This window comes from Triturus cristatus, chromosome 7 (genome assembly GCF_964204655.1).
Source record: "Triturus cristatus chromosome 7, aTriCri1.1, whole genome shotgun sequence".
Classification (NCBI taxonomy): Eukaryota; Metazoa; Chordata; class Amphibia; order Caudata; family Salamandridae; genus Triturus; species Triturus cristatus.
Genome location: NC_140590.1, coordinates 1,277,273,578 through 1,277,301,392, shown reverse-complemented (window position 1 = coordinate 1,277,301,392; position 27,815 = coordinate 1,277,273,578). Strand labels below are relative to the sequence as shown.

The 27,815-nt window shown below is 43.9% G+C and overlaps 1 protein-coding gene across 2 annotated transcripts in view; it reads right to left on the bottom strand.

Moving 5' to 3' along the window:
- Positions 1–27,815, bottom strand: part of MVP (major vault protein) — a 375,877-nt gene that overhangs the window by 53,707 nt on the left and 294,355 nt on the right. For both annotated transcript variants that reach the window (XM_085618814.1, XM_085618813.1), the window contains exons 7-9: positions 26,402–26,638; positions 18,211–18,336; positions 16,918–17,076 (exon numbers count right to left, since the gene is read on the bottom strand). In XM_085618814.1, the coding sequence (XP_085474940.1) occupies positions 16,918–17,076; positions 18,211–18,336; positions 26,402–26,638 (522 nt within the window). The remainder of the gene's footprint in view (positions 1–16,917; positions 17,077–18,210; positions 18,337–26,401; positions 26,639–27,815) is intronic.

The following is a 27,815-nucleotide window of genomic DNA, read 5'->3' as shown; positions in this document are numbered from 1 at the left end:
AAGGAATGATTAGAATACAAGAAGCCATCATTCCTATCAATTGCATGAACACGCAGGCTGGTAGAGTGTTGAGGTTGAAATTGTAATACTAGATTTTGCAAGTTGCGTATCCTGACTGGGTTGGGGTATGCTATAGCTTTGCAAGTATCTATTGTACCTCCTAGATACTCTTGCGTGTTGGATGGTTGGAGATGAGATTTGGCGAGGTTGACAGTGAACCCCAAGTTGTGAAGTAGTTGAACAGTTTTTTGACTGTGGCGTAGACAGCTGTGTTGCAATTTGGCTTTTATTAGCCAATCGTCTAAATAAGGGAAGACGTGAATGGGTTGTCTTCTTAAGTGAGCCGCAACTACAGCCAGACACTTGGTAAAGACTCTGGGTGCTGTAGTTACCCTGAACGGGAGGACTTTGAATTGATAGTGTGTTTCGTACACCACGAACCAGAGATATTTTCTGTGAGCCGGATGAATGGGAATATGAAAGTAGGCGTCCTTTAAGTCTAGAGTGAATAGAAAGTCGCCCTGCTGAAGCAGTGGAAGCACCTGTTGGGAGTGTGACCATGTGGAAGTGGTCTGGTTGAATGTAGAGAATTAGCTGTCTGAGTTCTAATATAGGCCAGAGAGAGACGTTTTTTGGGGATTAGGAAGTACTGGGAGTATACTCCTTTCCCTTGATGATGAAAGGGAACTGGTTCTATCGCATGTTTCTCCAATAGAGAGAGAATCTCTTGTTTTAAGAGAGTGAGATATTCTGGTGACATTGTATGTGGTTTTGGAAGAATAGTTGGGGGAGTGCTTGTAAGCTCCAGGCAGTAAGCATACTAGATAATTTGTAGGACCCACTTGTCTGAGGTGATTGAATTCCAGACAAGCAGGAATTGTGAGAGAGGTCCCCCAACAGGTGTGGAATGATCGGGCGTAGCGGAGGGAAGTCACTGTTTGTTTGCAGGGGAAGTGCGGGTGGAGTTGCCTCTTCCCCAATTATTGTTCCCTCTATAATTTCCTTGAAAATAACCTCTGGGAGAGTTGGATTGATTATTCCCTTTGTAAGAGGAAGAGGGATTCTCTGTAGACACTGAGCCACCCCTCTAAAATGAGCGGCGAAAGGACCCTCTGTTAGTTGGTAAGTGTAAAGCCCCCATAGACTTTGCGACCTCAGTGTCCTTTTTCATCTTTTCAAGGGAGGTGTCTACGGCTGGCCCGAAAAGATGTTCCTGATCAAAAGGCTGGTTTAGTATGGAGGATTGTTTAAAACCGGAAATCCTAAGCCAATCATGTCTGCGCAGTAGCACGCTAGTATTCACTGCATGAGCTGCTGTGTCTGCGGCATCGAGTGCACATTTAATGGAAGTGTTACTGATAAGTTTGCCTTCCTGGATAAGGTCATTAGCTTTTGCCTTATACTGATCAGGTAAGTGTTGCATGAACTGTTCTAAATCATCATAATGAGCACTATCATAGCGTGCTAGCAGAGCTTGAGCGCTTGCAATACGCCAATAATTTGCAGCCTGTGTAGCCACTCTCTTGCCTGAGGCATCAATGAGTTTGGACTCCTTGTTAGGAGGGGAAGCCTCACCTGTAGTTTGAGAGTTAGCTCTCTTGCAAGCGTTAGAGACTACAAGAGAGTCCAAAGGTAACTGACCTCTAATATAAGCAGGGTCTGTTGGAGCGGGTTTATATTTTTTGTCTACTCTGGGTGTGAGTATTCAAGCTCTAACTGGGTATTTAAAGACCTCATCAGTGTGCTTTAACATGCCATTTAGCATAGGTAAAGTGTGCGTAGATCTTTGAGAATAGGTGAGTGGTTCAAAGAGGAAATCTTCTTCCAAAGGGTCTTTATGGAGCTCTACTCTGTGATATTGTTCAGCTCTGTTAATGAGTTGAGCGTATTCAATGTTATCATCGGGTGGGGAGGGTCTAGAAGGATACAGGTCAGGGTCATTATCTGTATCTGGTTCCTTATCGTAATTTTCCCATGGATCAGTATCTTGAGGTCTATCCTGATCTGGTGGTATGTCCTGCTCCTCATGAGTATCCCCTTCCCCAACCCCATAATCCTCATCCTAAATGCTAGGTGAAAGTGGAGGTGGTGGTGAATTTGATGGTGAAATAATCAAATTCGGATTAATAGGAGAGGGAGGTGGAAATGTGTTAGTACCAGAGTATTTTTTCTTAAGGAGGTATAGAAGGGTCCTCTGTGAGGTCCAGCTACAGTTTCTTAGGAAGAGTGGCCTGAATATGACCTGTTTTAGGGTTAATAACAAGTCTATTGAGTTTTGGGACCAAAGATGGCTCATCTGACCTAGGCTCTTGGGGCGAAGTGTCATTTTCTTTGTTTGTTTTCGGTGCCGAGAGTTTTGGCTCCGGCGCCTTTGGTTTTGGAGTTTTCGGCTGCGAGTCTCTGTGTTTAGTGGGTTTCGATTCCGAGTCTTTTGATGCTGAGGATTTCTGCTCCGGGTGTTTTGATGCGGAGGATTTCGGCTCCGGGTGTTTCGGTACGATAGATTTCTGCTCCAAACCTGTAGGTTTTGAGGATTTTTGAACCGAACTTTTAGGTTTGGAGGCCTTATGTTCCAAAGCCTTCGGTGTGGAAGGTATAGTCTTCAGTTCCGGTGGTGTGGTGAACGGTCGAGACTAGGACTTATGTTTCAGTGCCGAGGGTGATGGTTCGGCACCGGAATGGGGGCGGCTCCAGCCGATGGCGGAAAAAACTATCTAAAGATGGAGCCGATGCCCATACGCACCATCAACGAAGGGAGGAGTCACCTACCTCGTGACTACAAGGACTTCTTAGAGAAAAACAAAGTGCAAACATCCGGACCCAACACTAGATGGCGATCTATGCTAAAGCACATGATCTACAGCTCATATGCCTCGAACACACATTTTTTGGTGAAGTTTGTTTTTAAATTGTGGGTTTGAAAATGCCGCTTTTAGAAAGAGGCCTTTTTCTTGCTTAACTATTCTGTGCCTCTGCCAGTCAGTAGAATCCATGTCTGGGTTGGTTGACAGTTGGGCTCTTGTGCATCCACTCTAGACAGTCATACAAAGGGAGATGAGGTGTGCCTTGCACATCCTGATTGCCCATCACCAGGCTGATGGGCCTTTCCTGGGCCAGAGTGGTGGGAGGAGTTGTCGCCAACACCTGAATAGGGCTGTGCCTGTACTCACACATAGCTGTGTCCACCCTCATGTGGTGTGCCTGGAGCTAAGTCAGGGTTATTTTGCACTACAAAGACTTTTCTTTGAAGTTTGCCTACTTGATAAGCAGAAAGGGGTAGAAGTACTGGACCTCTGACACCCCAAAATCAGAACCCTTCTGGACTGAGGTCATTCTGCCAGGAAGAGGAGCTGAATGATGTAGGAGGGGCTACCACTCTGCCTGTTGCTTTGTTGTGCTGGCCTGCTTCTTGCTGCTTCTGTCCCGGGAGTGAAAGGACTGGACTTTGCTTTCTACACCCTACTTCTAAGGTTTTTGAAGGGCTTGTGCATACTTGCCTCCAGTTAAGAAGTCTCAGGGCCATCAAAGACTTCACCTACCAGTGCCGGGTCTCTTCTGCTGAGAATCCTGACTTTTCAAGTGATGCAAAATCAAGTTCTTGGGCCCTTGGAAGTAGAATCTGGTCATGTAAGGAGAAAATCCACGCATCAACTCCCAGAGCCGGTTTTATCGACGCATAGCTGCTGAACATCAACGCATCGCCGGTGCCTACACCAAAAAGTGGTTACAGATCAGTGCACTTACCACGGTCGCAGCACGTCAGAAAAATCACTGCGGCATGAGTCCCGCGCACCGTGTCACCGACATCTGTGACACCCACACCAACTCTGGCGCAGCACCTGCTTGAGGCTGGAAAAATCGACGCAGTACCTGCATCGCTGTTGTCGCAATGACGCATCATCCCTGGGTGTCAATTCTTCATCGGCACTACACTATAGTAAGGAACCAAGGCTACGTGTCCGGAGATTGATGCATCATCTCCCCTTCCAGTAAGGAACTGACATAACCTCCCCTGACAGTAAGGAACATATGCATCACCTCCCTGCCTAGCAGTAAGGAACTGACCCATCACCTCCACTGCCTAGCAGTAAGGAACCGACGCATCACCTTCTTTGCTTTTCTGGTGTCTCACCTGCCCTACGCCTGTTTCGTCTTTGAATTTTGACGCATCCAAGGTACTTTGTACTAATAGAACCGCATCCATAGATTTAAATCAACTGAACTTATTCAATCTTTGAAAAGTGATATCTTGACTTGTGTATGTTGGATTTTTGTCGTTTTGGTTATGTTTTATTGAGATGAATATTGGCTATGGTGTTAAACTGGTGTGGACTAATTTGGTTGTATTATCACTGCGTTACTGTGTGTGTATCGTCAAATGCTTTACACATTGCCTCTGAGATAACCCTGACTGCTTGTGCCAAGCTACCAAAGAGGTGGTGAGCAGGGGTCATCTTAGCTGTGTGACTTCCTTACCCCTACTTGAGTGAGGGTCCCTACTTGGATAGGGTGCAAACCACTGCCAGCTAGAAACCCCATTTCTAACAGGAGCAATGAGAATTACCCTAATTTGTGCATGCCGCATCTTCCTCATTACATATGGGATGATTTGTTTTGGGAAAATATGTAAGCAAATATATTTGACCATCTGATCGATACAGTATATAGGGTTCCTATGAACCCCCCCACCCCCCCCCCTCCTCCGGGGTGGCTAGTTGTTTTAGCCTGCACCCTTCTTGAACCTCTAGCCCAATGTAGACACCATTCTAAAACTATTTGTGTGTACAACAGAGGCTTATGTGAGCGATTCAATGGACCTTATTAACAAAACATAGGGGTCTTTGTTTGATAACACTACAGATTTACTTCTGATCTATGATATTGAAGCTTTGTATACCAACATCCCCCAGCATGAAGCATTTGCTGTGATCACACAGGCTATAAATTCTAGAATCCAACCCCATATTGTTCCTACCAAATTCTTGGTTGAATAGGCCTTCATGTGTTTGAAAAACAACTTTTTTACGTTAAAAAAACTAAAGGACTAAGGGTTTAAGATTCACTATGACACATGTCGCTGATAGAGTCGCCTTCCTTGATCTCTGGATCGAAGTAAGAGAAGACAAACTAGCGGTTGGTTTATACATAAACCCACAGACTGAAACACATTATTGCACTTCTCAAGTGGACATCCTCAAATTGAGATTCAAATCATATTGAGGATTTGTAGAGGGTGGCTAATCACTTGCGACGTTGTCCAGGCACTGGGATACTGGTTTTGTCAGTCGAAGAGCCATCGTTTGAGTCCCTTTCTGAATTTTGTGAGCGATGGTGCTCTTCGGAGGTGGATGAGAAGGTCGTCCCAAGATTTGGCGGCAAGGTAGGAGCAGGAGGGGCCTCCGCTGCGACTTTGATGGATGCAAAGGGTATGTACGAGGGCAACAGAGCGCAGGTGTCTGGAGGGTTGGTGGTAGTTCACTTGGTGGTTGATGTATGCTGGTCCTTGGTCGTGGATGGCTTTGTAGGTGCGTGTCAGCATCTTGAATTGGCATCTTTCCTTGACGGCGTGTCAGTGGCGGTTCCTGGGGTGAAGTCCGGGATGAGTCTTGCCACTAAGTTTTGATTAGTCTGGAGTCTCTTTAGGAGTTGGGTGCAGATTCCTGCATAGAGTGCATTGCCACAGTCAAGTAGGGTGGTGACTAGGGCTTGGGTGACTGTTTTCGTTGTGTCGATGGGGAGCCATTAGAATTTTCTTTGGAGCATTCGAAGGGTGTGGAAGCAGGCAAAGGCGCCTCCGTTGATCTGGTATTTCATGGTGAGTTTGTTGTCTAGGATGATGCCGAGGTTGCGAGCATGATCTGTCGGCGTGGGTGTGCCCGTGTTCCGAAGGCCAGCAGGCATTCTTTCACGGGGAGGTTGTTTCTGAAGATTAGCACTTCGGTCTTGTCCATGTTGAGCTTCAGGCAGTTGGCATTCATCCAGCTGGTGATGCAATTGTGGAAATTGGTCATGGTGGTGAAGGGGTCTGAGAGCAAGAGGATGAGCTGGGTGTTGTCTGCTTAGGAAATTATGTTGATGCTATGGCTTCTGACAATGCCAGGGGTGTTGGGTAGGTGTTGAACAGGGTGGGCCTGAGGGATGAACCTTACGGGAGGTCCCAGATGATGCTCTTGGGTCCTGATAGGAAGGGAGGTGGCCTGATTCTTTAGGTCCGTCCTGTGAAGAAGGATGCGATCCATCTGAGGGTGTTTCCCTGCATGCAAATGTGGCGGAGCGTACTGATGAGGGTGTGTTGGGACACTGTTGAACACTTCTGAGAAGCACCAAAGTGAAGCGAATTATCCAAAAGAACTGGACCATCCCATCAGATTTTGTTATTCCAGAATACACAAGATCACAAAAACTACAAAGCATTCCAGACTATCAATCTGAAAATCATAGCGCAGTCATCATTCAGATAATATCACACTGCAAAATTACTCAAATCCCAAACAAACTAAAGTAACAATAAAAAAATCACAAAAATAAATGATTTTTAACCCCAGATCAATCGGCGCAGATCATTTAAAAGCAGGAGATCATATCTCCAGCCATAATATCGAATTATAATTTATTGTGGAAACCTGCAATTATTCTTTTGCTACCTTTGAACATTTACCCCCTTGTGTCTTTGAAATTGCTCGCCAAAATAGACAGAACAAATCACAAAATATTAATGCAATAGTTAATAATAAATAGTTGGCTCAAATTCAGACTTTAAAGATGAATCCACAGATCTCATGATCTCCATGAAAATTAACTTGAATAACATCTTCTATGCAGGGCACTAATAATCGGTCAGCCAGCATAAAACCTGGGGTTTGGCAGGGCATGATTGGAAACACTCCACTGCATGCATATAGTTCTCATTAAATCTGTGGAAACAAGCTCAGGTAGTCATAGCAGGTAGACTGCCACAGTGCTACTGTGGATTCCCTTTCAATTAATATCAAACGAACATCCAAACTCATGGTGCTCCTATGAACTGCCTAGCTCCGACACCTAGAGGCAAGCTTATAACAACACTTTTATCTGCTCCTGGTTACCAATGATGAAGTGATATGTGCAGAAGATGGAGACAGTGCGACGCCAGATTAGATGGATAATGCTTGCCTCTTATACAAATTACTTTACCTTTAATTTTGCACTTCTTAGTTTACAGTGACAAAGACGTGCTGCGCCAATATTAATTCTACATTTAATAGCACCAAAGAGCTGCTTTCTAGTATTTATTATGTTGTTTCAAAATGAATGTACTTCTTGATTCTCCAGTTTTCATCTTACTCTTGTGGAAGGGGCATGCCCTCTAGTAACAGAACATTGCACATCACCTCCTGCTCCCATAAAGGGTTGAAGTATACTACTACATAATGCAGGCTGTAAATAAGATGCACAGAGATGGTTGCAAAACCAACAATAAAACGTTCACATATTCGTTATAGCACACTGTTGGGAACAATTACATATTTGTACTTCAGTAATGAAAATACATTTGGAAGCTTTTGCTGCTAGCTTTTTCCTCAAATAAAAACTTTGTTTACTGCACATAATATATGGAATACCAGATATATTTAGATGAAAATCTGGAAACAATGTCATTATTGAATTACAGAACTGAAATAATGGGTCTTACTTTTATAATATGTAGTCAGATGGATAATATTAGTCAACATTGCATAGTGTATATTGGGGCAAATCAAATAAATCCGCATGTAATATTCAAAGCTGATAATTTGGGAGCAAATCGAAATTATTATTGAATATTCAAGACTCAGTATTTCAAGCGGATACTTTTGGAGCCCCTCACCCAGGGATATATGATGCTGGGAACAAGTCAGCCCCACTGCTGGACATATAGTCACTGGCATACCTGCTTCTGGAAAGGTTAAAAGCCTGCATATGGAGATTGCATAGAGTCTAGCTTAGCATGTGGAATCTCTTTGAACCCGCTACATGGCGCGGGTGTTTATGCATATTGCTGTGAATGTGGAGGTTAGAATACATGCAACTGGATATCTGCTTCTGAACATGTGTGGGCTGAAGTTGCCTGGTGCTTGGGATAGGGAAGCCATCATACCTATTTCTGGGCAGGTGGAAGCCGGAATTACACTTTGCCAAGCATGTAATTTTCTGGCAACCCTCTTGCTGAGCATGTGAAAGCAGTCCTTACCTACTATTGGGCATGTAGGGATAGGAGTTACCCGTTAGTGGTTGTAAGGGGGTTAACTTTATCTACTGTTGCTCATGTGTAAACTGACACTACCTGTCTAAATACCAAGCAGGGTTTAGGTTAAAAACCAGCACGGTTGACCAGGTATTTAGATTTATGTGCATTTGCTGGAAATATATCAATATAAGGAAGGGCAGTTTGTATGTAGCATTTATTGATCTGAGGGCCGCTTTTGACCTTGTACCCCGCAAACTACTGTGGTCCACTCTTGAAAACATGGCAGTTCCTAGTGAGTTACTTAAGGAATTAATTAGATTACACACAGGGAATTATGCTAGAGTTAGATGGGGTAAGGGAGGAGAAATTTCAAAAGCTATCCCTGTGGGTCGGGGTGTACGTCAAGGTTGTGTGTTGGCGCCCACACTTTTCTTTATACGTTAACGATATACCCACCTACTTAAGAGACTGCAAACATGACTCCCCGAAATTAGGAGATGAGGCGATCACCGCATTACTTTTTGCCGATGATACAATCCTCATCTCACAAACGCCACAGGGTCTACAAAACCTAGTAAATACTTTTAATAATTACTGTGTGGAGAAGGGGTTAGAAATAAATTCATCCAAAACAAAATATATGTCCATAAACCCTCAGAAATCATTTAGAAAGAATCTGGCCTTAAATAATCAAAAATTCGAGTATGTGGAGAGCTTTAATTATTTGGGTATTACGCTGGATAGCATGCTTTTATGGAAGGGACAGTTGGAAAAAAGTAAATTAACTTTGAAACAAAATGTATTGCCTATTCTGAAGGTGCACGGCAGTAGTCAATCTAAAGCGATTACGCCGGCACTAGAATTATTTAAAGCAAAGGCTCAATCGGCGGCATTGTATGGCGCTGAGGTATGGGGCCATTCCTGCAACAATACTTTTAAGAAGGAAGAAAATCTCTTCATACGCAGGTTGCTCAAAATACCAACAAGAACCCCGATAATTCCAGTGTTTATGGATATCAACCTTAAAAGGACTGATCACCAAGCCATACTAAGGCCATTACTTTACTGGGTTAGACTATGGACAACCCCTGAGTTGAGTGATTATAAGAATGGACTGATGGAAATAATTAGAATTGATGAATACAAAAATATTGCATGGTTAAAACACATTTCCCAGTGGTTTATAAGGCTAGGGTTCTCCCATTTTTGGTAAGAACCCCAGAATATGTCATCATCTTCTAAAAAACTTTTGAAATTTGCTTTTTGGACATATATTAAGGATGAAGTACTTACTAGTTCCTTATTAGGTCCATTGACGCAGAGATTTTTGATTATTAAGGATACTCCTGCACTTGAACAATTTATGGACGAGATAAGACCCCCCCTTAGCAAAAACATTATATTTACAATTTAGATATGGGGTCTTGCAGACTTCTGTAAATACTAGTAGCTGGAGGGGCAATGATGCTAGAGGATTGTGCACTCTTTGTTCCCAAAAAGCAAAAGAAGATGACGCCCATCTACTGTTTTTCTGTCCAGCTTATAAAAAAATCAAGGGACCGATGGATTAAACCCTTATGTAAAAATATGGGGTTCAGGTTCTTTAAAGAGGCAGAACGCACATTTAAGTCAAATACTTCGCAACCTATAGTGTTTAGTATAAGTAGATTCCTATTTAACGTGTATCTTATAAGGAATCAGATAGGTTGCAAGTTGTAATATACACAGGCTGGTTATACCATTACCTGGCCTGGTTAGACACTATGAACTTTATCTATTCCCCCTTTTTAATATGTATTTGGGAATTGTTTTAAAATATTATCTGGCTTTTTAACTAATTTATATTGTATGTTTTGATTTTAGCATAGCTGCGGATATAATTTATTGTGGTCTGACCTTCGTATGTATTACTTGGAATATGGATTGTGTATTTGTACATGAAATTGATAATGTTTATGTATGTTGCTTTTATGATTATATAAGTCGAAATAAAGCTTGAAATTGAATTGAATTGACACTACCTGGCAAAGGGCATTTGGAGGATGTTTGTTCCTGTTACAAGCAATCTAGAAACTGGAACACATGTTGATGGGCACGTGGAAACCCGCATTACCTGTTATTGGGCATGTGAACATTGCAAAATGGCACCAACTATAAAATTCATCGAATCCTTATCACCACTGCAAAGTTTCCTTCCCATTTTTCAATCTTGCTCAGTGTTACTGGTGTGCTTCAGAATTCAATTTTACAACAGTATTCTAAAAATGTCCTTGGAAGAACTGATATCCAGGTTAAGTAGTTTTTTTCTTTAATCCGATTAACGTTTGGTACCTGTTACTAGAGAAAGGAATGTATGATGGAACTAAGCATGCCATCATCACGCAAGTCATTACAGAGCAAATTAAGTATTTTGCAGTTAAGTGTAAAGCATAAACATCTCAGTAGGGGAAAAACGATGGTTACAGGGACATTATTGTTAGGAAAAATGAATTTAACAAACCTTATGAATTCACACAAAAAACCCAAAGGCTACAGGACTTTATAGTTTGGTTCAGAATTTACACACAAAATACTATAGTAATTCAGTGTTATAGTTAGAGCTATCTCAAGAAACTATAGCTGATACCTTAAGGTAACTATAGCTCACGCCCCCGCCATGCAATGTTTTCTCATCAATTTTACTGCAAACGTGGAAGTGATATTATTTCATAGAAGAGTTCATCACTGATGTAATATGTGCAGTAATTAGCAGTGCATGGCGAGGAAGCGAGTTATAGTTACCCTCAAGTATGTGTTATAGTTTCTTCAGATAACTCTAACTCTGTGTATTTCTATGGCTCTGTGTGTTTAAATTCTGAACCTATCATGTCCTTGTAACCTCTGTATTTTTGAGTGAATTTCTAAGATCTTTAACATTCTATTTCCTAACTATAACGTCCCTGTAACCTTTGTTTCTTTTTTGTGAGTTTATACTTTTTTTTTTTTTAACATAGTGGTGAGTTGGCCACAGAGCCTGGCCTGTGTCCATGCACGGCGGCAACCCCCCCCCCCCCCCCAAGACTCCCCACCTCCAGCAGAAGCCGGCATATTGCTCCCGCCTGCTGGGAACAGCAAAACATGCTGCTCCCTCGGGTGGGAGCAATTTTTTAAATCAGTTTCTCTGTAACAGATGAAAAATCTTCTCCCAGCAGGCAGGAGCAGTTTTCCTTCTCCCACCCTCTAGGAGTGGACATAGTGTTTACACTCGCTTGGCGGGAGTTTTGAAGTTGCTTTCACCAAGTGAGCACGCAAACCGGTTTCTCTGCCCACACCAGTGCTGGCAGGGACACCACTATGTACTAGTGGTGGGTGCCCCAATACACAGCTGGAGCCAGCCATCGAGGATGGAATCCCCAGCGCCATTAATGGCTCCAGGAGTGGTGCTATGCTGCCCCCTCCCATTTGGTTGCACAGCTGGGCCCAGAGGGTTGGGCTCCAAACCGTGTGCCTCCTCCTTTTTTGCATGGTCTGGTCCCACTGGGGGTGCCGTCCCCGATGCTCAAATCGACCCAGGGGGGGAAATATCAGCGGTGCCCTGGAGGTGGTGGTCGTCGGGTAGAAAGTGGTCAAGGGAGGGGGCAGCATGCACCTCCCTCCTCCAAAATCTGTTAAAGAAATTCCGCGCGATTCGCAGCAAAATGTAACATTGTGGGACCCCACCACCAGGCCTGGGAGGGTGGGTAAGGGTATTCCTACTCCCCTGCCCTCTTTCGGGTTTTTTCACGTTTTTTGGGGGACCCAGTCCAAGCCCTGAGTTCGAAGACAGCTGCCAACACTTCCTGATTGAAGTGTTGGTAGCCAATCAGATCTTACCATGAGATCTGTTGAATATGTGGACCCTTCACGTCTCCACAAACCTTTTCTTTAATATCCCCCAAACTACCAAATGGATTTACAACAAATTACAAAAAGGGCTCTTCCCAGGCCAAGAGCTAGCTTTCTGCCAAATTGTTATGCACATATAAAGAAATAGATGAATATTTGGGCCATGAGCTCTGAAGAACACATGTTGGCCCTGCACAATTAAATGATTTGCAATTCTTTTAATATTTTCGCCAGAATTATTTACCCAAAGCAATTGTATATATCATTGCTGTGAGGCCAACGGTCACTGAAAGTAAGGGCTTTGGGTGGTAAAACTGACCATCGGTCAATGGGGCACCTCATATAATAAATATATAGAATTCACTTGAATGTGAAAGAAATATAAAATACAAAAACAGGATAACTTCTATAGCAGCTACTATTACCTTCTTGTTCTACATATCATCCCAATTCGGGCTGATCAACAAACACATTTTGTTGTGGACTTCAACCCTGTTGGGCAAACCCTTATGAAAGCTGGTATCCCCCGTTTGCCTTCTATCTGTATAAAAGCAGTCTAACTCAACACTGTGTTACACCCATTCACATTAAAGGCTCCTCGCTTGTTGTGAACCCGAAAATATAACTTTTTCAATTAAGGAATATTAACAGGAACAATCTTGCTTCCAGACCTGTAAAATTTCTTCCTGGTTCCCTGTAGATCAATTGAATGTTGCCAACAACCTACTAAATGATGCTATGACTCGGAACATTGTTGAGACTACGCCACTTAAAAACAAAAAGAATCAATAGGACATTAGTGTCATGGTATACCAAGAAACTTCATAAGGAAAAGTAACTTCTTGGATTGTCTGAACGCTCTTGGTGACTTAAACCTTCTAAGGCTCACTTAGAATGCTTCATATGGCCAGCATCTCTTGTAAAAAAAAAAAAAAAAAAAACATTTTTCAATCTAAATGACTACCCATCAAATTCTAAATTTAATCAGCCAACCACAGTACTAAAATACTTTTTTGAGATTTTCAAATCTATTATTAACCGTCTGCCATCAACTAATTTCAAACCCATTGAACCTTTTCTCTCATCCTGTCAGGAATCAAGTCACATGCTCTGTACTGTGGAGAGGTGTGGCTCACTGGTTAGAGGTGGCAGACCTGTAAGCAGAGAATCGGCCAGGGACCAGGGTTCAATTCCCGACGCGGCAGGGTCGTGGACCAGGGTCAAAACAGACTCGATAATTCTCACCTCGGTACCTACTCTAACCAGGAACACACTCGGCAACTCTGGGCATTAAGCTTGCCTCATCTCTACAACGGCCCCCCACAGACGCCGGGGATGCCTGGTTTCACCTTGGAGATACCCAGAAAGGGACCATCTCACAGGGATAGCCAGGACGGGTTCCCCAGCGGTCTACAGCGCCACGACGCCTCAGGGCAGCAGTGCGCTTTACAAGTCTACAACATTTACATGGCACAATATTAGGATTTAGTGCATGTCGAGTATAAAGAGTAGCTCTCTTTAGAGAGACTCCCTTACTTTGCTCGGGACATGAAGGGACGCATTTGCATACACTCCCTTATTAAGTTAAACTCTGCATCTGTGGTGAAAGCCTACTGTTCTTTGCACGTGTCCAGGCCCTCTTTTTGACTCTGTTCCTGGCTTCAGGCTCTGTAAACTCAGTGTTGCCTCCCTGACCCCTCTTATTTTGGGATTACGGCCGTTTGGCCTGAACCGCCTGGTTGCCAGGACCTCGCAGTGCCCTGTCCTGCTCAGGCGTACGTCATCTTTCAAACGCAGGTAACGGGATACATTGTAGCCGACTGCCTTTGCGGTTACATCGCAACATTGTTTCCATGCTCAGGTGCCGAAGACGGAATCCCAGAGACGCACTGTTTTTTTCTATGGACGTGTGGGATCCAAGATGGACGCTGCCTTCTGTTGCCTTCCATCTCTGTTTTTGACGCGGTCAGCCTGGATTCTGCCAGCCTCCACCTGCACTTCCAGGCTCCCTGAACCATTGCCCAGATCACTCCTCTCCTGTTCTACCCGCTTCAGCGTCTCCTGCTCATTACTTCTTTTTAAAGAGACACAAGCTTATGCCCTTATGTTTTACACCTTATGACTAATTACACATTCTAGTGGTGAAGTCAAAAGAGACTGCCAGGTTCTTTTTTGTTTTTTGATTGTCTTATACCTATTGAAAGGTTACTTCACCTTCCACCCCTCCTGGTCTACTTTACTGGTTGATAAAAGAAGATATTTATCACTCATTGGATTTAGAGTGCAGTAACTATAGACTTATCCTGCAAGGTCCTCGGGAGATAACTATTGGTAAGTGGAGTTTATGTTTATACACAACATGCACTATTGTATAGCGTATTACCCCTATTAGTCTAAGGAATAATTTGATGTATTCTGATTCCCTTTTTAGTTTTGCTGCAGTCCTGACGTTTGATTCTTGGAGTAACTTACTTTCCCCTAAGAGAAGACTGAAGCGGTCGGAAGTGGTGCTCTTCTCCTGATCTCCCCCTGAGCAGTGCTTTTAATGAGATTTGTAACTCTCTCATTGGCGAGCTGTTTTTTAATGAGTTTGGAGGAATTCTCTTTGTTCCCGTGTAAGCAGGCCGGTTTTCAAGTTAGTGGGAGGCTTGCGCGTTACACATCCTTTCCTACCTCTCTACCATTCACATTCAGAAAATCTTCGCACAGCTTGTCTAATTTCAAAATGATCTCAACTTCTGAGAATAGTCAACACTCAAGCAGATATCGCGTTTTCCACTCTAGAGTGCCACTAACCGTTCAGGATGGTGACCTACAGTTAAGGAATACCCCTTCCGTACTTAGATAATGTGGTTATGTTAAGATCTTGAAGGGAGGATCACTTATAGAAAGTTTGCCCCGGCACTTAAGTCAGCCATCCTGGCAAATAATACCAATAGGTGCCACTGGGGCACAATGTCTGTTACTTAACCTGAATACCAAATAGGTAGAGGAAGGATCTAGTCTTTCCAAGAACAGAGCAGATCATTCTGAATTTGGAGGTGCCTCAGATGCACATACAGTTTAAGACTTGCCTCAGTATCACCGGCTAATAAAGATGAACTATAGAAACAAAAGGGATGAAGGGGCATAACACAGATTGTGTCTAATGAAGGTAAACACTTGGGTAAAATACTAGCAGAGAACTGATATTTCCAGACATGCATACATGTCGGCAAAACCTCAGAGGTAAGCAAATGACCAAAGTTCAGTGAAACTTCTATGCAAAATCACAGGCTGCATCCTTTCTTCTTGCACCCTGTCTCAAACAGTCTATAAGCTACAGAGCATGCATTAGATCATTCACAGCGCTCCATTCCTTTGTATGGCACCATTAAAAATGTGCTTGAATGTACAGCAATAGAGAAAATTAAAAACAAAAAGATTAATATATTTACTAATAGGGTGTTATACCAGATGAAATATGAAAATGTATACTTTTACTGATAAAATAATGCAATTCTAATGATGTGACTTAGCCTTTCTATTGCATTTCATTGTATTGTATTATGAAAAAGAAAATGGTGCAATTTATGAGAAATAGTTACATAGCTGATATTTTCAGTAGTGATACTAGGCAATATTAGGATCATAAATATGTTAAAACGATTTTATGAAAAATGAAATTTAAGAATAATTTACATATATGAATGATGGTGTTTGTGGAAGTAGGCATATCCACTAGATTTCTATGTAATACAATGAAAAGCATTACCATTATTTCTTTGCATGAAATATTTATTTTAATATGTTTGATCCTAATAATTAGTTTATTTCATAAATTATTTTTTTTAGCTTTAAATACATATATTCATGTTTTTTGCTAAGCTGCACTATTTTCATAGCTTATTAATGGACGTTTCACGTTTCTTCAAATGTTGCTTTTTCTGTTCTCCGTATGCAACATTTTGCACAACTAAGGACATTCTTTTAGTGTTCACTGTGGAGTGAATTGGTGAGAACCTAACCCCTGTACAGACACCATGGAATGAAACAATGTTAATTCCTTTTGTCAACTAACCTGTGGAGACGGAAAGGGCAGTCGTTTCTCATGACAAGTATTGGATACCATGCTGGAGTATCAACATTTTTTACCATATGATCAGAATAGCGACCACAGAATGATCTGACCACTGTGGTGTGATGATGACTGGTTATATGCAACATCATAAAGACTATAAAATAGGAGACGCCAAGGGAGGGATAGGACGGCACACTCCTATTTCGTTTTCCCCTTATGCGTGGAGAATGCTTTTGGGAACTCTCAGACTCATGCTTTTTTCATGATTTAAGAAGCATACTCTTGGCTATTATTTATGGACTACCTTTGTTGATTGTGCTACTTTTAGCGGACTGATTGAATCTCTTAGCTGGCAACCTGATTTTATACCCTATGTTTTTACCCTTTGCTAAAGATCTTGCCTGGTGAACCATCTTGGACTGGCTGGTTTTGCACCCAGATTTATCCGATTTGACCTTTTAGGCCATGCCTATGGACTTGCCCTTCGTGGAATTTAAATCGATTCCTTTCTCTTCGTTTAGAACTTTTAGAATGCTGAAACAAACCATCCTTCTGCCTTGCAATGGTGGTAGGAATATGTCACTTTGTAAACCTTTCTTTTCTGGATTCGAAACTTCGACTAAATGTATGGTTTCATACTACATGTTGTAGGATTCTTGACTGGAGTGCATAAAAGGTACATATATGCATTGCTTTTGAATAACTAATACAATAACCAAATTATCTAATTTTGCCCAAGTCTGTTATTTCTCCCACCCAAAAAATACATCCCATTCATTTCTCTCACCTTGCCAGTTTTAATATCCCGCACGTAGATACCCTCGTTCTCATCAAGTGGGATGGCCTCTCGGGTCAGTAGCACTTCCACCTCCACAGGCGGGACATACTCAACCGGCCCTCGGATCATCCACCGGTCTCCGGGCTTGCGCTGAATCTCATTGCCATCCTGTGCAAAACATATTAATGAAAATATTAACAACAACAATAAAGGGGTTAATGCCTAGTGCAGTCTCTACCATCTAAGGGAACACTAAGATTTATAAGCTATACCTATATCTAGATGGGCAAGAATGGTAAGATTGCTCACTGACGATGTGCCTGTTGCGAGAGCTCTATGTAACCTGCACAGTAAGAGGTTCAATTCCCTGCAGACTCTACCTTTAATGCTTCATGAATGGATAAAAAAAAGTGGTTTCCCTGGCTTTGGATACTTCCAAGATATCTTTGGTATATTGATAAAGTTGCAGGAATAGCACCAAAACTGCTCAAATTAAATAGCCCATCTTAATGATTTGTTTTCATCTCAGAATGTTAGTAGATAGACCGCAACAAGAGTACTGGAGGCCATTTTAGATGCCGTTTTCTCCTGGGTGTCTTGAGTCGAACGCCTGCACGAATGCCACTTTTGACAAATCTGAAGAATATTTTCTAAATGTTGACAACACCACTAGACAACATTTCATTACTGTCTGGTCAGGCTGAGGGTCGGAACATTCAAAGCACGTGAATCTATAAATGATACCAATCCTGGGCAACTTCTGGTACAAGTAAGCAACTTTCGTTCCCATCTGAGGATTGGAAGTGGAGATTTTTTACTTGTAATATGCGTGGCATAAGTCTCTGGTTTAAGAAAAAATATGCATGTTTATTTAAAATATAAAGTTGGTCTATCTTTTGAGAGAGAAGAAAGCTTCTGCAAAGCTAAAATATTCTGGACTGGCAGCCAAACAACTGTGCTCAGCACTAAAGCAATACGTTGACACAATGATGTACAGTTCAAATAACCTGTCCAAGCAGTTTTTTTTCATTAAACATTATCTGAAGACAGAGAATCTGGAGGCGCGGTGTTTGCAGAGTATTCTTAAACAAAAAACAGAATATTGTGCCATCTTCTGAACATTATTGATTAACGAAAATGGTTTTTGCTATGTGAGCAGCGTTCTGGAACACACTAATAATGTTATGTCAATTTAAGATTAAAGAATGCATAAATACACTAGGTTTATTTAAACATAGTAAATAGGTCAGTACACTGGCATAATTGTCCTCCTGCCTCCGGTAAGAGGACAGCATCACTCACTTCATCTGTATCTTCCAGGAGCTGGAGAGCCTTCAGCACCAAACCTTCATCTTCAGAAAGGATGTACACATCCTGGATCCCAGACTCTAAGCTCTCTCCGGGCTGCAGGAAGAAGGACTTCTCCCCCTGTAGAGAGAAAGAAAAGTTCAGTCTGCCAATCTGTAACACCTTTGACCTCCACACCACCAACTCTCACAAAGCATGGCCAGGACTGGCGAAATTTGTTAAAACAGATCAGGGTCCTGTACACCACTGATATTCTGGTCAAACGAATCCCACAAAGCACCAACTTTCAACGTAGTGACTCCGGATTATCCCCTACATTGAGGTTAGAAATTCTTCAGATCCCCCTCCCGCCCAAACTTCAGAGGGGACTCTTGCTAATTGCCTTCATTCAGGTATGATCCTCTCCACGTGCCACACATTCATTAGATATTGATCTTGCCATCGTCCCACTTGAGGATTGAAAAACATTTCACGCAAACAAACGGAAGTAAATTAAAAAACCTCACATCAGTGTGTAGGGTCTTCAGTAGGACCTCTACACGACTGGCAAAGGGGTAGTAGTGGGAGGCCTTCCAGTAGAGAGTGGGCCTTCCAGTGATCCCCTCGACACATGCCTATCCGTTCTCCTTTCCCCATCGGCGGATCCTTATGAGCAACAGAGCGGCTACTCTAGAAGCACTGTATGCAACCGCTCCCTACTTGAGTTGGCACACATATGAAGGACGGCAGGGAGGTGTCTAACATAGAATGGCCTCTTAACTTTGGGTAGCAGTTTACTCACAACTCCCTAAGAGTTACCCTGGAATGCAGAATAAATGGGGCATTAGGATCCAAGGCTTCTAAGTCTCTACTTCAATTAAATGTAGCTGCTATTTAGATGGTCTGGGGCATCACCAGGACCCACAGCGTGAACTGGGAATGATAAAGGAGATTGTGAAATCTTTTGCAGCCATGAGAAATGCCCTTCCTTAGCACTATATAAAAACTAACATGTAAATAAATATACATCTAAGTCAAAGATTTTGAACTAAGTGGGGAGTAATCTTAATTTTATCTGGCATAAGATTTCTCCCACATTTTGTGCAGAGAATATCCACCCGAAATAAGTACAGCAGTCAGATTTTGAAAATTGGAAAGCACGACTGGCTACAGAAAGTGACCTAGAACTATACCTGGACAACAGATAGGGGTACAGAATGGCTACAATGACAACAATCACTTACACTGCTATATACCCATCACCTTTAAACCTAAGAGAGTGCTAACAGTTTAACTGTCAAATATTACAGAAGCATTTTTGTGGTGATGACTCAATGCACATGTTTCAGTCTTTTTTACATTTCAACACGCATCTTCTTAGGACTACTTTAGACGTGATGGTGTTGTGGGCCAGGTGTCTGCTGTTTGACTAGTGTGATCTGCTCTGTACAGAGTTTTGCAGGGCAGATAACATCGCTGGCTTGGTGGACCTGCATTTGAGAGCACTATGGGTGGAAACCAGCTGCTTAACAGTGGCACATGCTACCCGATCTAACACCATGCAAAGAACTGTGGGTATGTCAGCTGTATGCTACTGGATGTGTTCTCTTGAAAATAAAGTTATGATATATTAAAAAAGAAAATCCTAATAATTGGTCCTGAGCACCTAACCAAAAGGGACACAGACTGCCTCTTTCACCGCAGCACTCTTCCTCGCCGCTCTACCTTCACAGATATCTCTTACCTTTGCAGCCCTTGATTAGCACTTTTAACAGTGTCACACTAGGTTTGTGTGCGTCACAAAAACATTTCCGCATTGTGGTGGCTGTATGTAGCGGCACATACTGCAGGGGTTTGGGAGGTGGTGGCATCCTGGGTGACATGTCAGAGTCAGGCGCGGCTGCTCTCCCTTCTTAGAGGTAAGAAAGAGGGCTAAGACTGGGATACTGGAGATGTGCATCTTCCCATCACAATGGCGAACACTGCCAGAATAGAGAACTAAATAACAAGAATGCTTAGAATTAGAATTCAAATGCTCCTCAAACGCAAAAATGGAACATTGATTTCATTAGAAGAAAATGTTCAGATGTCAGGAACGATGTTCAAAACCAGGACTGTCCCGGTAAATGGTGACGTGTGATCACCTTAGAAGCAGGGGTCTCCGACTAAATGGACTAATGTCCATTTAGGGGAAGTGTTCCGCTCAAAGTAACCATAGCGGGGAATGCCTCCTCATGAAAACAAAGCCCCCTGCATCCCTCGCTCCACTAGCTCAAGTAAAGTCTTTCAAACAACAAGAGGAGAGGATGTGGCCTAACGGCTACAGTGGTCAACCTCAGAGTTAGAAAACTGGGTTATAGTCTCAGCAGGGACACTCAGCATCCTGTGATTCTGCGCAAATTACTTAATCTCCCCGTGCCTAACAAAAATGAATGTGTCCGTCTGTAACGCAACTGGTGCTCATGTAAAGTGCTCTGATATATTTGGATCTAGTTCGCGCTATATAAAACTCCACCCCTCACAAACGAGGAAAGTAGGCCAAACCTTAACTTTTACATATCGCCTTAGGGCAGGGTCGTGGCTGCCTACCCCATACCATGCCCTTTGTTTGTCTTGTTCAAGCAAGACTTAAAAAAGCTTCAACAGTGCTGCAACATGTAACCCGCTTTTCTCAAACCTGTTAATAACACTACATGCAATTTTCAAAAGATGGTGGTAGATAAAGGTGTGTTAGTGTGCATATGTATGCACGTTCCTTAGTTTGTGGAAAAATATACCCCACTTGCTGCTACCCAGCCTCCATTTCTGTTGGTATTCTCTGTAATACTTCCCATCCAGCTGAAAGAACACAAAGTAGGCGCCAGGTGGATGCAGGCTGTTAGTGTCGACATATTTGCTTAACTGGTGAAAATGTTTATCAAAAACAACGCCTTGCCTGAGGCGACATTATATAGAATGATATAGTTACTACTCAATTCATACTGGCATACTACTACCCCAAAACACCTCTACATGTTCCATATTAGCAACTCAAATTACTCAAAATGTTTTCTATTACAAGCCTTAATATAATACCATCACACTGCAAGAGAAACTAAATTACTCCTTAGAAAAATCCAGTACATAAATGAATTTTCCCTTTGCAAAATCTTAATCACCCTAAAATCGTGCAAAGAACCCTGGATTCCCACTGAATTCCACTCTTTAGAAAATAAATGCCCTGCGGTGTACATGGCTACAGAAATGGAGGACAGTAAAATCCAACTTAGTAAAACGATAAGATTGAGGTGCCAAAAGAAACAAAAAGTTAAAATAGGAAATGCAAGTAGAAAGCACCTTATGAGCATTCTTGAGCTGACAAAACTCCTCCTAAATCTACCTAAATGCATGGAGACCATTAGTTTTATTTCCATTCTCAACAAAAAAATTAACCTTTGATATTAAAGCGGAAGCCTCAGGCTTATAAAACAAAAAATTGGGCAGCATGTTTCACTTAAGGTGGCAACTATGGACTCCACAAAAGTGCTATTGACAAGGCAATTTACATATACTTTCCAAACTTTCTTTGGGAAGTCAGATGCTGCCCAGCAGATTTCCATTCACTCAAATAAAAAACTATCACCCTTATGCATCAAGCCAAAATCCAGTCGGTAAAATACCGATTCGGTAATAGCTCCCGGTATTGTGTGAAAAATACCCAATCCCAATGCATCAACCCAAAACCCGAGCAAATAACGAATCGCTAATACCCAAAATGCTAAGTTACCGAATCGCTAATACCCACAATGCTAATTTACCGAATCGCTAAATACCGAATTCGCAATTACCGAAATCACTATTAGCTCCCGGAAATTGCCAATAGCAAATAACGATTCGCACCCCAATGCAACAAAACTAGCTAATAACGAAAATCCCAAAAATCGCTATTTTGCCAGAGCTAAATAAGGGGAATCAAAACCTGGAGGTAAAGTCACAAATAAAAAAAAATAAAAAATTAAAAAAAATTCCCCACATGTGCAAATGATTGAGGCAATCAGTAAACCCTTAAATTTGTCCCAGGAGACCCTGTTGGCTCCCACAAAATGGCTGCCCTCTACGTGCTTGCAAGGAGGATGCGGATCAATGCAGCAGGACAGCGCAGGAGAAGGGTCCAGGAGCGAGTGTTCAGACTGCGCATAACCCTGCTCGGCCAGAATGAGGACGAGGTGTACCAGAAATATCGCCTCAATCGCGCTATGATCATGCGCCTGATTGCAGACCTGGAACCATTACTGCAGCACCAGACCCACCGGACAAATGCAATCCCTGCGCACGTTCAGGTACTATGCAGCCTGCACCTACTGGCCTCAGGGAGTTTCCAGGGGGTAATTGCGGTTGCCGGAGGTGTTTCGCAAAGCGCACTGTCACGCTTCTTCCAAAAATTCCTAGATGCCATGCTGACAATGCTCCACAGACACATCAGCTTCCCCACAACCCCACAGCAGTTGGACCGCACCAAACAGGCATTCTACCAGGTGGCACAATTTCCACATGTGATTGGATGCATCGACTGCACGCATATCCCCATATGCCCTCCGTCAGCAAATGAGTACCTTTTCAGGAACCGCAAGTCATACCACTCGATCAACGTGCAGGTTGTGTGCAATGCCAACAACATCATAACGGACCTAGTGGCACAATTCCCAGGGAGCACACACGACTCATACATCTTCCGCAACAGTGGAATGCACAGGCGACTACTCAATGGCGAATTTGGAGAGGGACTTTTGTTAGGTAAGTAGAACTACGCTTCCCCACACCAACACCACACATGTATGTACATCACCAATGCTAAGTCTATGCTTCTATCTCCTAGGTGACAGCGCTTACGCCCTGCGGGAATACATACTAACCCCATACCTAAATCCAGCAACCCCGCAGGAACATCGCTACAACGCTGCACACATCAGCACGAGGAATGTGATAGAGCGGACTTTTGGGATTCTCAAGAGCCGCTTCCGTATCCTCCACAAGACTGGCGGCGCAATGCTATACCAACCAGACACATGCTGTCGAATAATTGCTGTATGTGCAATGCTGCACAACATTGCCACCAGAAGGGGGATACCCATGGAGGTGGACAGGGATGACGACCCCCAGGCTGACCAACCACCCGCCCAACGACGACCGGCACACATCCCAAACACAGCAGAGGGCCATAGGAGGCGGACAGACATAACGCAAAATCATTTTTGACCCTGGGTAAAATGAGACATTACAAGTTGGTGTTGGGTGCAACTGTTTAATGCACAGTAGCACTGAGGATTGTGCAACAGAACTAGCATTGTGAATCATGCTCCGACTGCATAAATGTAAATAAAAGGTTCCTTAAAGTCAGGCCTGTGCAAACAGAATAATTGGATGGCCATGGTTGCTCCACCATGGACCTGCAGCATGTCCAAATTTCTAGTGGCGCTTGCCACGTACACCAAGCCTCCGCTCAGGTGCATCCAAACCCTCACCACGGCCTGTCCCCGTGGAGGCACGCGAACTTCGGCGCCTGGTGCTGGCCTCTGCCAGTGACACGCTGCTGACACTGGAGGCAGCCTCACTGGTGTCATCCCCTCCCAATGCTGCAGCACTGCATGTGCTGCTCTGAAGTTGTTCCACAGCAGTGGTGATGTGTCCCAGTGACTTGGCAACATCACCGCAGAAGTGCCCAAGGTCCACCTGCAGGGAGACTGTGCGGCGTGCCAACACAGCGGTGCAGTTGCTGTGCCGTTGTATGGCCTTGGTAGCGGCGGCAGAACGCAACATTAGCTGCCGGTTACTCCTCCTCTGGGACTCATGGCCCTCCCTGATGGCACGGGTGAGCTCACGTACCTCCTCCCTCAGCTAAGCATTGCCATCAGCAACCGCAGTGGTCTGGTCCCTGACCGCCGTGCCCATGTCCCTGACCGCGGAGCCCATGTCGGTGACTGCTGCAGTCATGGCGCGCATCTCCCTCGCTAGGCGCACGATGTTGCAGCTGATGCTAGCCACATGTCTTCCCTGCAGGTTCTGTGTGCGCAGCATCCTCTCCTCAATTGCAGAGGTTGTTGGGACATCCTGGTCAGCTGAGGAGACGGAACTGCGACGGGCCCTGTGACGCCGTGCGTGTCTTGAGCCTCCATGTGGTGCAGCAGGTGGTGTGGATGTGCGCTGCGTGGGTGCCAATTGCGGGGGGGGGGGTTGCCATCTCCTGCAAGGGCGCAACTTGGTGCCTGTGCCTCTGCGGTATTGTGGCTGTACTGGCTGCAGGCTGGCTTGCTGGTGCCGTTGCTTGTTGCGCAGGTGGTGGTGCCTTGGCTTGTGGCGCAGGTGCCTTGGCTTGTGGCACTGGTGCTGGTGCCGATGATTGTGGCGCTGGTGGAGGTGGTGCTGGTGGGGTGGCAGGTGTTGGCGGTGCGTGCGCATCCTGCACAGTCTCCTGGTCTGACTCCACGGGTGTCTCAGATATGATCAGCTGGTCGCTGTCGTCAGAGTCCCCAGGTGATGCATCTGTGTGTGAAACAGTGCATGATTAGTGGGATGATTACACCTACATAGTGTTGTACCCATCAATGTCCCTCTGTGGTCCAACAAATGAACAGTCTACAGCCATGTACAAAATAAGTGTTGTGTGAGGATTTACGCCTGTACCTGCACTCTGGGCTGACTAGACTACAACTCCCAAGATGCAGTAGTGTCATGTGTGGAACTGTCTGTGCCAGAGCTGCAGACACAGTGAGATTGGGCTGGGGGCATGGGTATGGATTTACGCTATGCTGGGTGTGGCACAGGCATGCATCTTACCTTGGGCACTTGTGGCTGCGCCGGACGTATCCATCTGGATCACCCCCACGACGGCTTCCCGCTCTATCGTCCCTTCCACGAGGTCCTCCAGGGCTGTGTTGGATGGTGCAGTGCTTGTTCCGCCTCCAGTCCTTCTTGCCTCCCGGAGCCTCTCAGCAATCCTCTCTTTTGCGCGCTTCCGGAGGTCATACCACCGTTTTTTCAGGTCGTCGATGCTGCGGCTAGTGACGCCAACCGCATTGACCCTCTCACGGATGCGCTGCCAGATGCGCCGCTTCTCGGTCTCAGGCACCTTGAGGGACAGCTTGCCAAAGAGGCGGTCGTGTTTGCTGGACACTCCCTCGATGAGGTACTCCAGCTCCCTGTCTGAAAACTTCTTCTTGCGCTTGCGTGCAGATTCAGCGCTGGATGGCACTTCCTGCGACATGATGGATGTGTGCTGTGACTGGCAGAATCTGTGTGGCCTCACTCTGCACAGCCTGTCCTTCTTTCCAGCTCCTGTCTGCTCCTCTGTCGAGGCTATGTGGGTGGGGCAGCAGTATTTCCTGGTTGGTGATGTCATCAGCCTGTTCCCGGAGCGACGCGGCAATTTGCGATTTCGCTATTACCGATTCGGTAATTGCTAATTCGGTATTACCGAACTCGCTATTAGCCAAATCGGTATTACCGAACTCGCTATTTGCTAGTGGGGCCGTTTGCGTGCCCCGCTATTAAGGAATCGGTAAATTTAGCGATTTTTAAGGAATCGCTAAATTTAACCGAATCTGTTGATGCATGCCAATTACCGATTCCTTAATGGCGATTCCTTATTTTTCGCTATTAAGGAATCGGTATTAGTTTGGTTGATGCATATGCCCCAAAGTCTGTAATAAACCACTTTCTTGTATAATTATCCAAATGATACATTCTGGAATGTTAATGTTTGTGACTCAATAACAAAATTTCTCAATTCTGAAAGACAGCTAAATTTCAGAAGCGGAAAGGAAATTTCGAACAGTATTATTTCGAGACTATGGAGACACTGACTTTCATAGTCATTGCTTCAAAGGGCAGCAAGCCCTCTGGGCTTATGGTTCTGAAAGATGACCCGACGTGTGCAAGTCTGGTGTTGTGAACTTATGATCTGCCTATTGACGCAGAAAATGTTTGATTACACCACACAACAGTTCATATGTACCATTCAGCAAATACACAACACCAAAGTCTGAGCAGCCTGCAATTTTCGCGCACTGCCATCTCGCTGAGTTACTCCTTTCTCCACATTCTTCTGGTACAACGTGTAGTGGTATTACCCAAAGCAAACAAAACAGAGCTCCCTACAGTTAACAACATGATCAGCTCCCTACAGAAGGTAAGCCTTCCATCATGCGGCACGAGCACTGCCCAAACTTACCTTCACCACCTTCTTTTGACCAAGCTGTGGCTTGCCATCCCGTCCGACAGGGTCGAGAATCACACAGTACTGCCGGCTGTTGAGTGTGATGATGTCTACAATGCCCAGCACCTCCTCATACACGTTAGGGATGTAGGCCTCTGCATCCTCCATTGTGACCAGCCACTCCTCGCCAGTGCGCCGAAGAGTAGTCTTGTCGTCACGGAAGGTCTTGGTGGCCCGCAGGTGTAGCGCTTTCTACAGGCAACATGGAAACAGTCAGTAACCTCACATTAACAATACTTGTCAGTACATATCTTTCTAATGGATCCTGTGGGGGATTATACCCTTTATAATTAAGTGTGATCAAATTTTGTGCACTTTTTTTGCAAAATAGACTGTTTTCCGGCACACAAATGTTATCTACAAGTAGTATGGGCATGGCTTGTACAAACTCAGACACAAGACAGTTAATGAATGTCAAGCTGTGCTTCTGAGCAACAACCAATCCAGTTACCAGCTCTTTATAGGACTTAAAAAAGGAATAGGGGAAAGAAAATGACTTCCCATCCCAGAAGAAGTCTTCCAGGTTCTCAAACGGTGGGGAGAGGTAAATTAAACTCTAATTTCCACTCCCTATTTGTACAGGAAATATTTGAAAAAAGATGGGTGAAGCTTAGTGTGGAACAAAAAACACACCCTCCGCAAAAATAAGAGTTAGCAAGGTGGGGGAAAAAATTGACACCCTAAAATCCAACATAAATGGATCGTTCTCTGTCAAATGCTGGGCTCAGAGTACATTTGGCATAAAGACGGTACAAAGAGGAATGTGTTACGCCGATGCCATAAGTAAAGGTGCTGTAGAAAACGCTTAGGTCAGGAGCTGCTTGAGTTCACATGCTGTAGATCAAGTGAGACCAACTTAAAGTCTGGGAAACAAAGCAGCTCAGATACCCAGGAGGCGAGATCTCTGCAAGGGTCTTCAGCCAATGGCTCTGGGGGAAAAGGACGGAATTTTCATTGGACACTAACACGTTTGACATTTTCGCTCCATTACTTCTGCAAAGCAAAAGCAAGAACTTTGGCAACCAGTTTTCCGATCTCTAAATAGACCCATCTATTTCGTAGACCCTATGTTTCACGGAAAGGTGTTTTATCCGTAACCTTCTGAGTTCTTTTATAAATAGCGTTTTCTTTAAGAAACACAAGCTGTAGTGCTTATATGCCTAAAAACACAATGCTGTTACCCTCTGACCCATAAAAAATCTGGTGAAAGCAAAAACCACCAAAATATTCTTCATTCTAATGAATTGAGGGCAATAAAGTTAGACAGCTGTCCTTTTGATATGCCCGGGGAACAACTCATGGAAGCTGCTTGAAGCCAGGCACTAAGGGACAGAAACGTAGAAAGTCAAATAGTCCTAAAAGAACACAA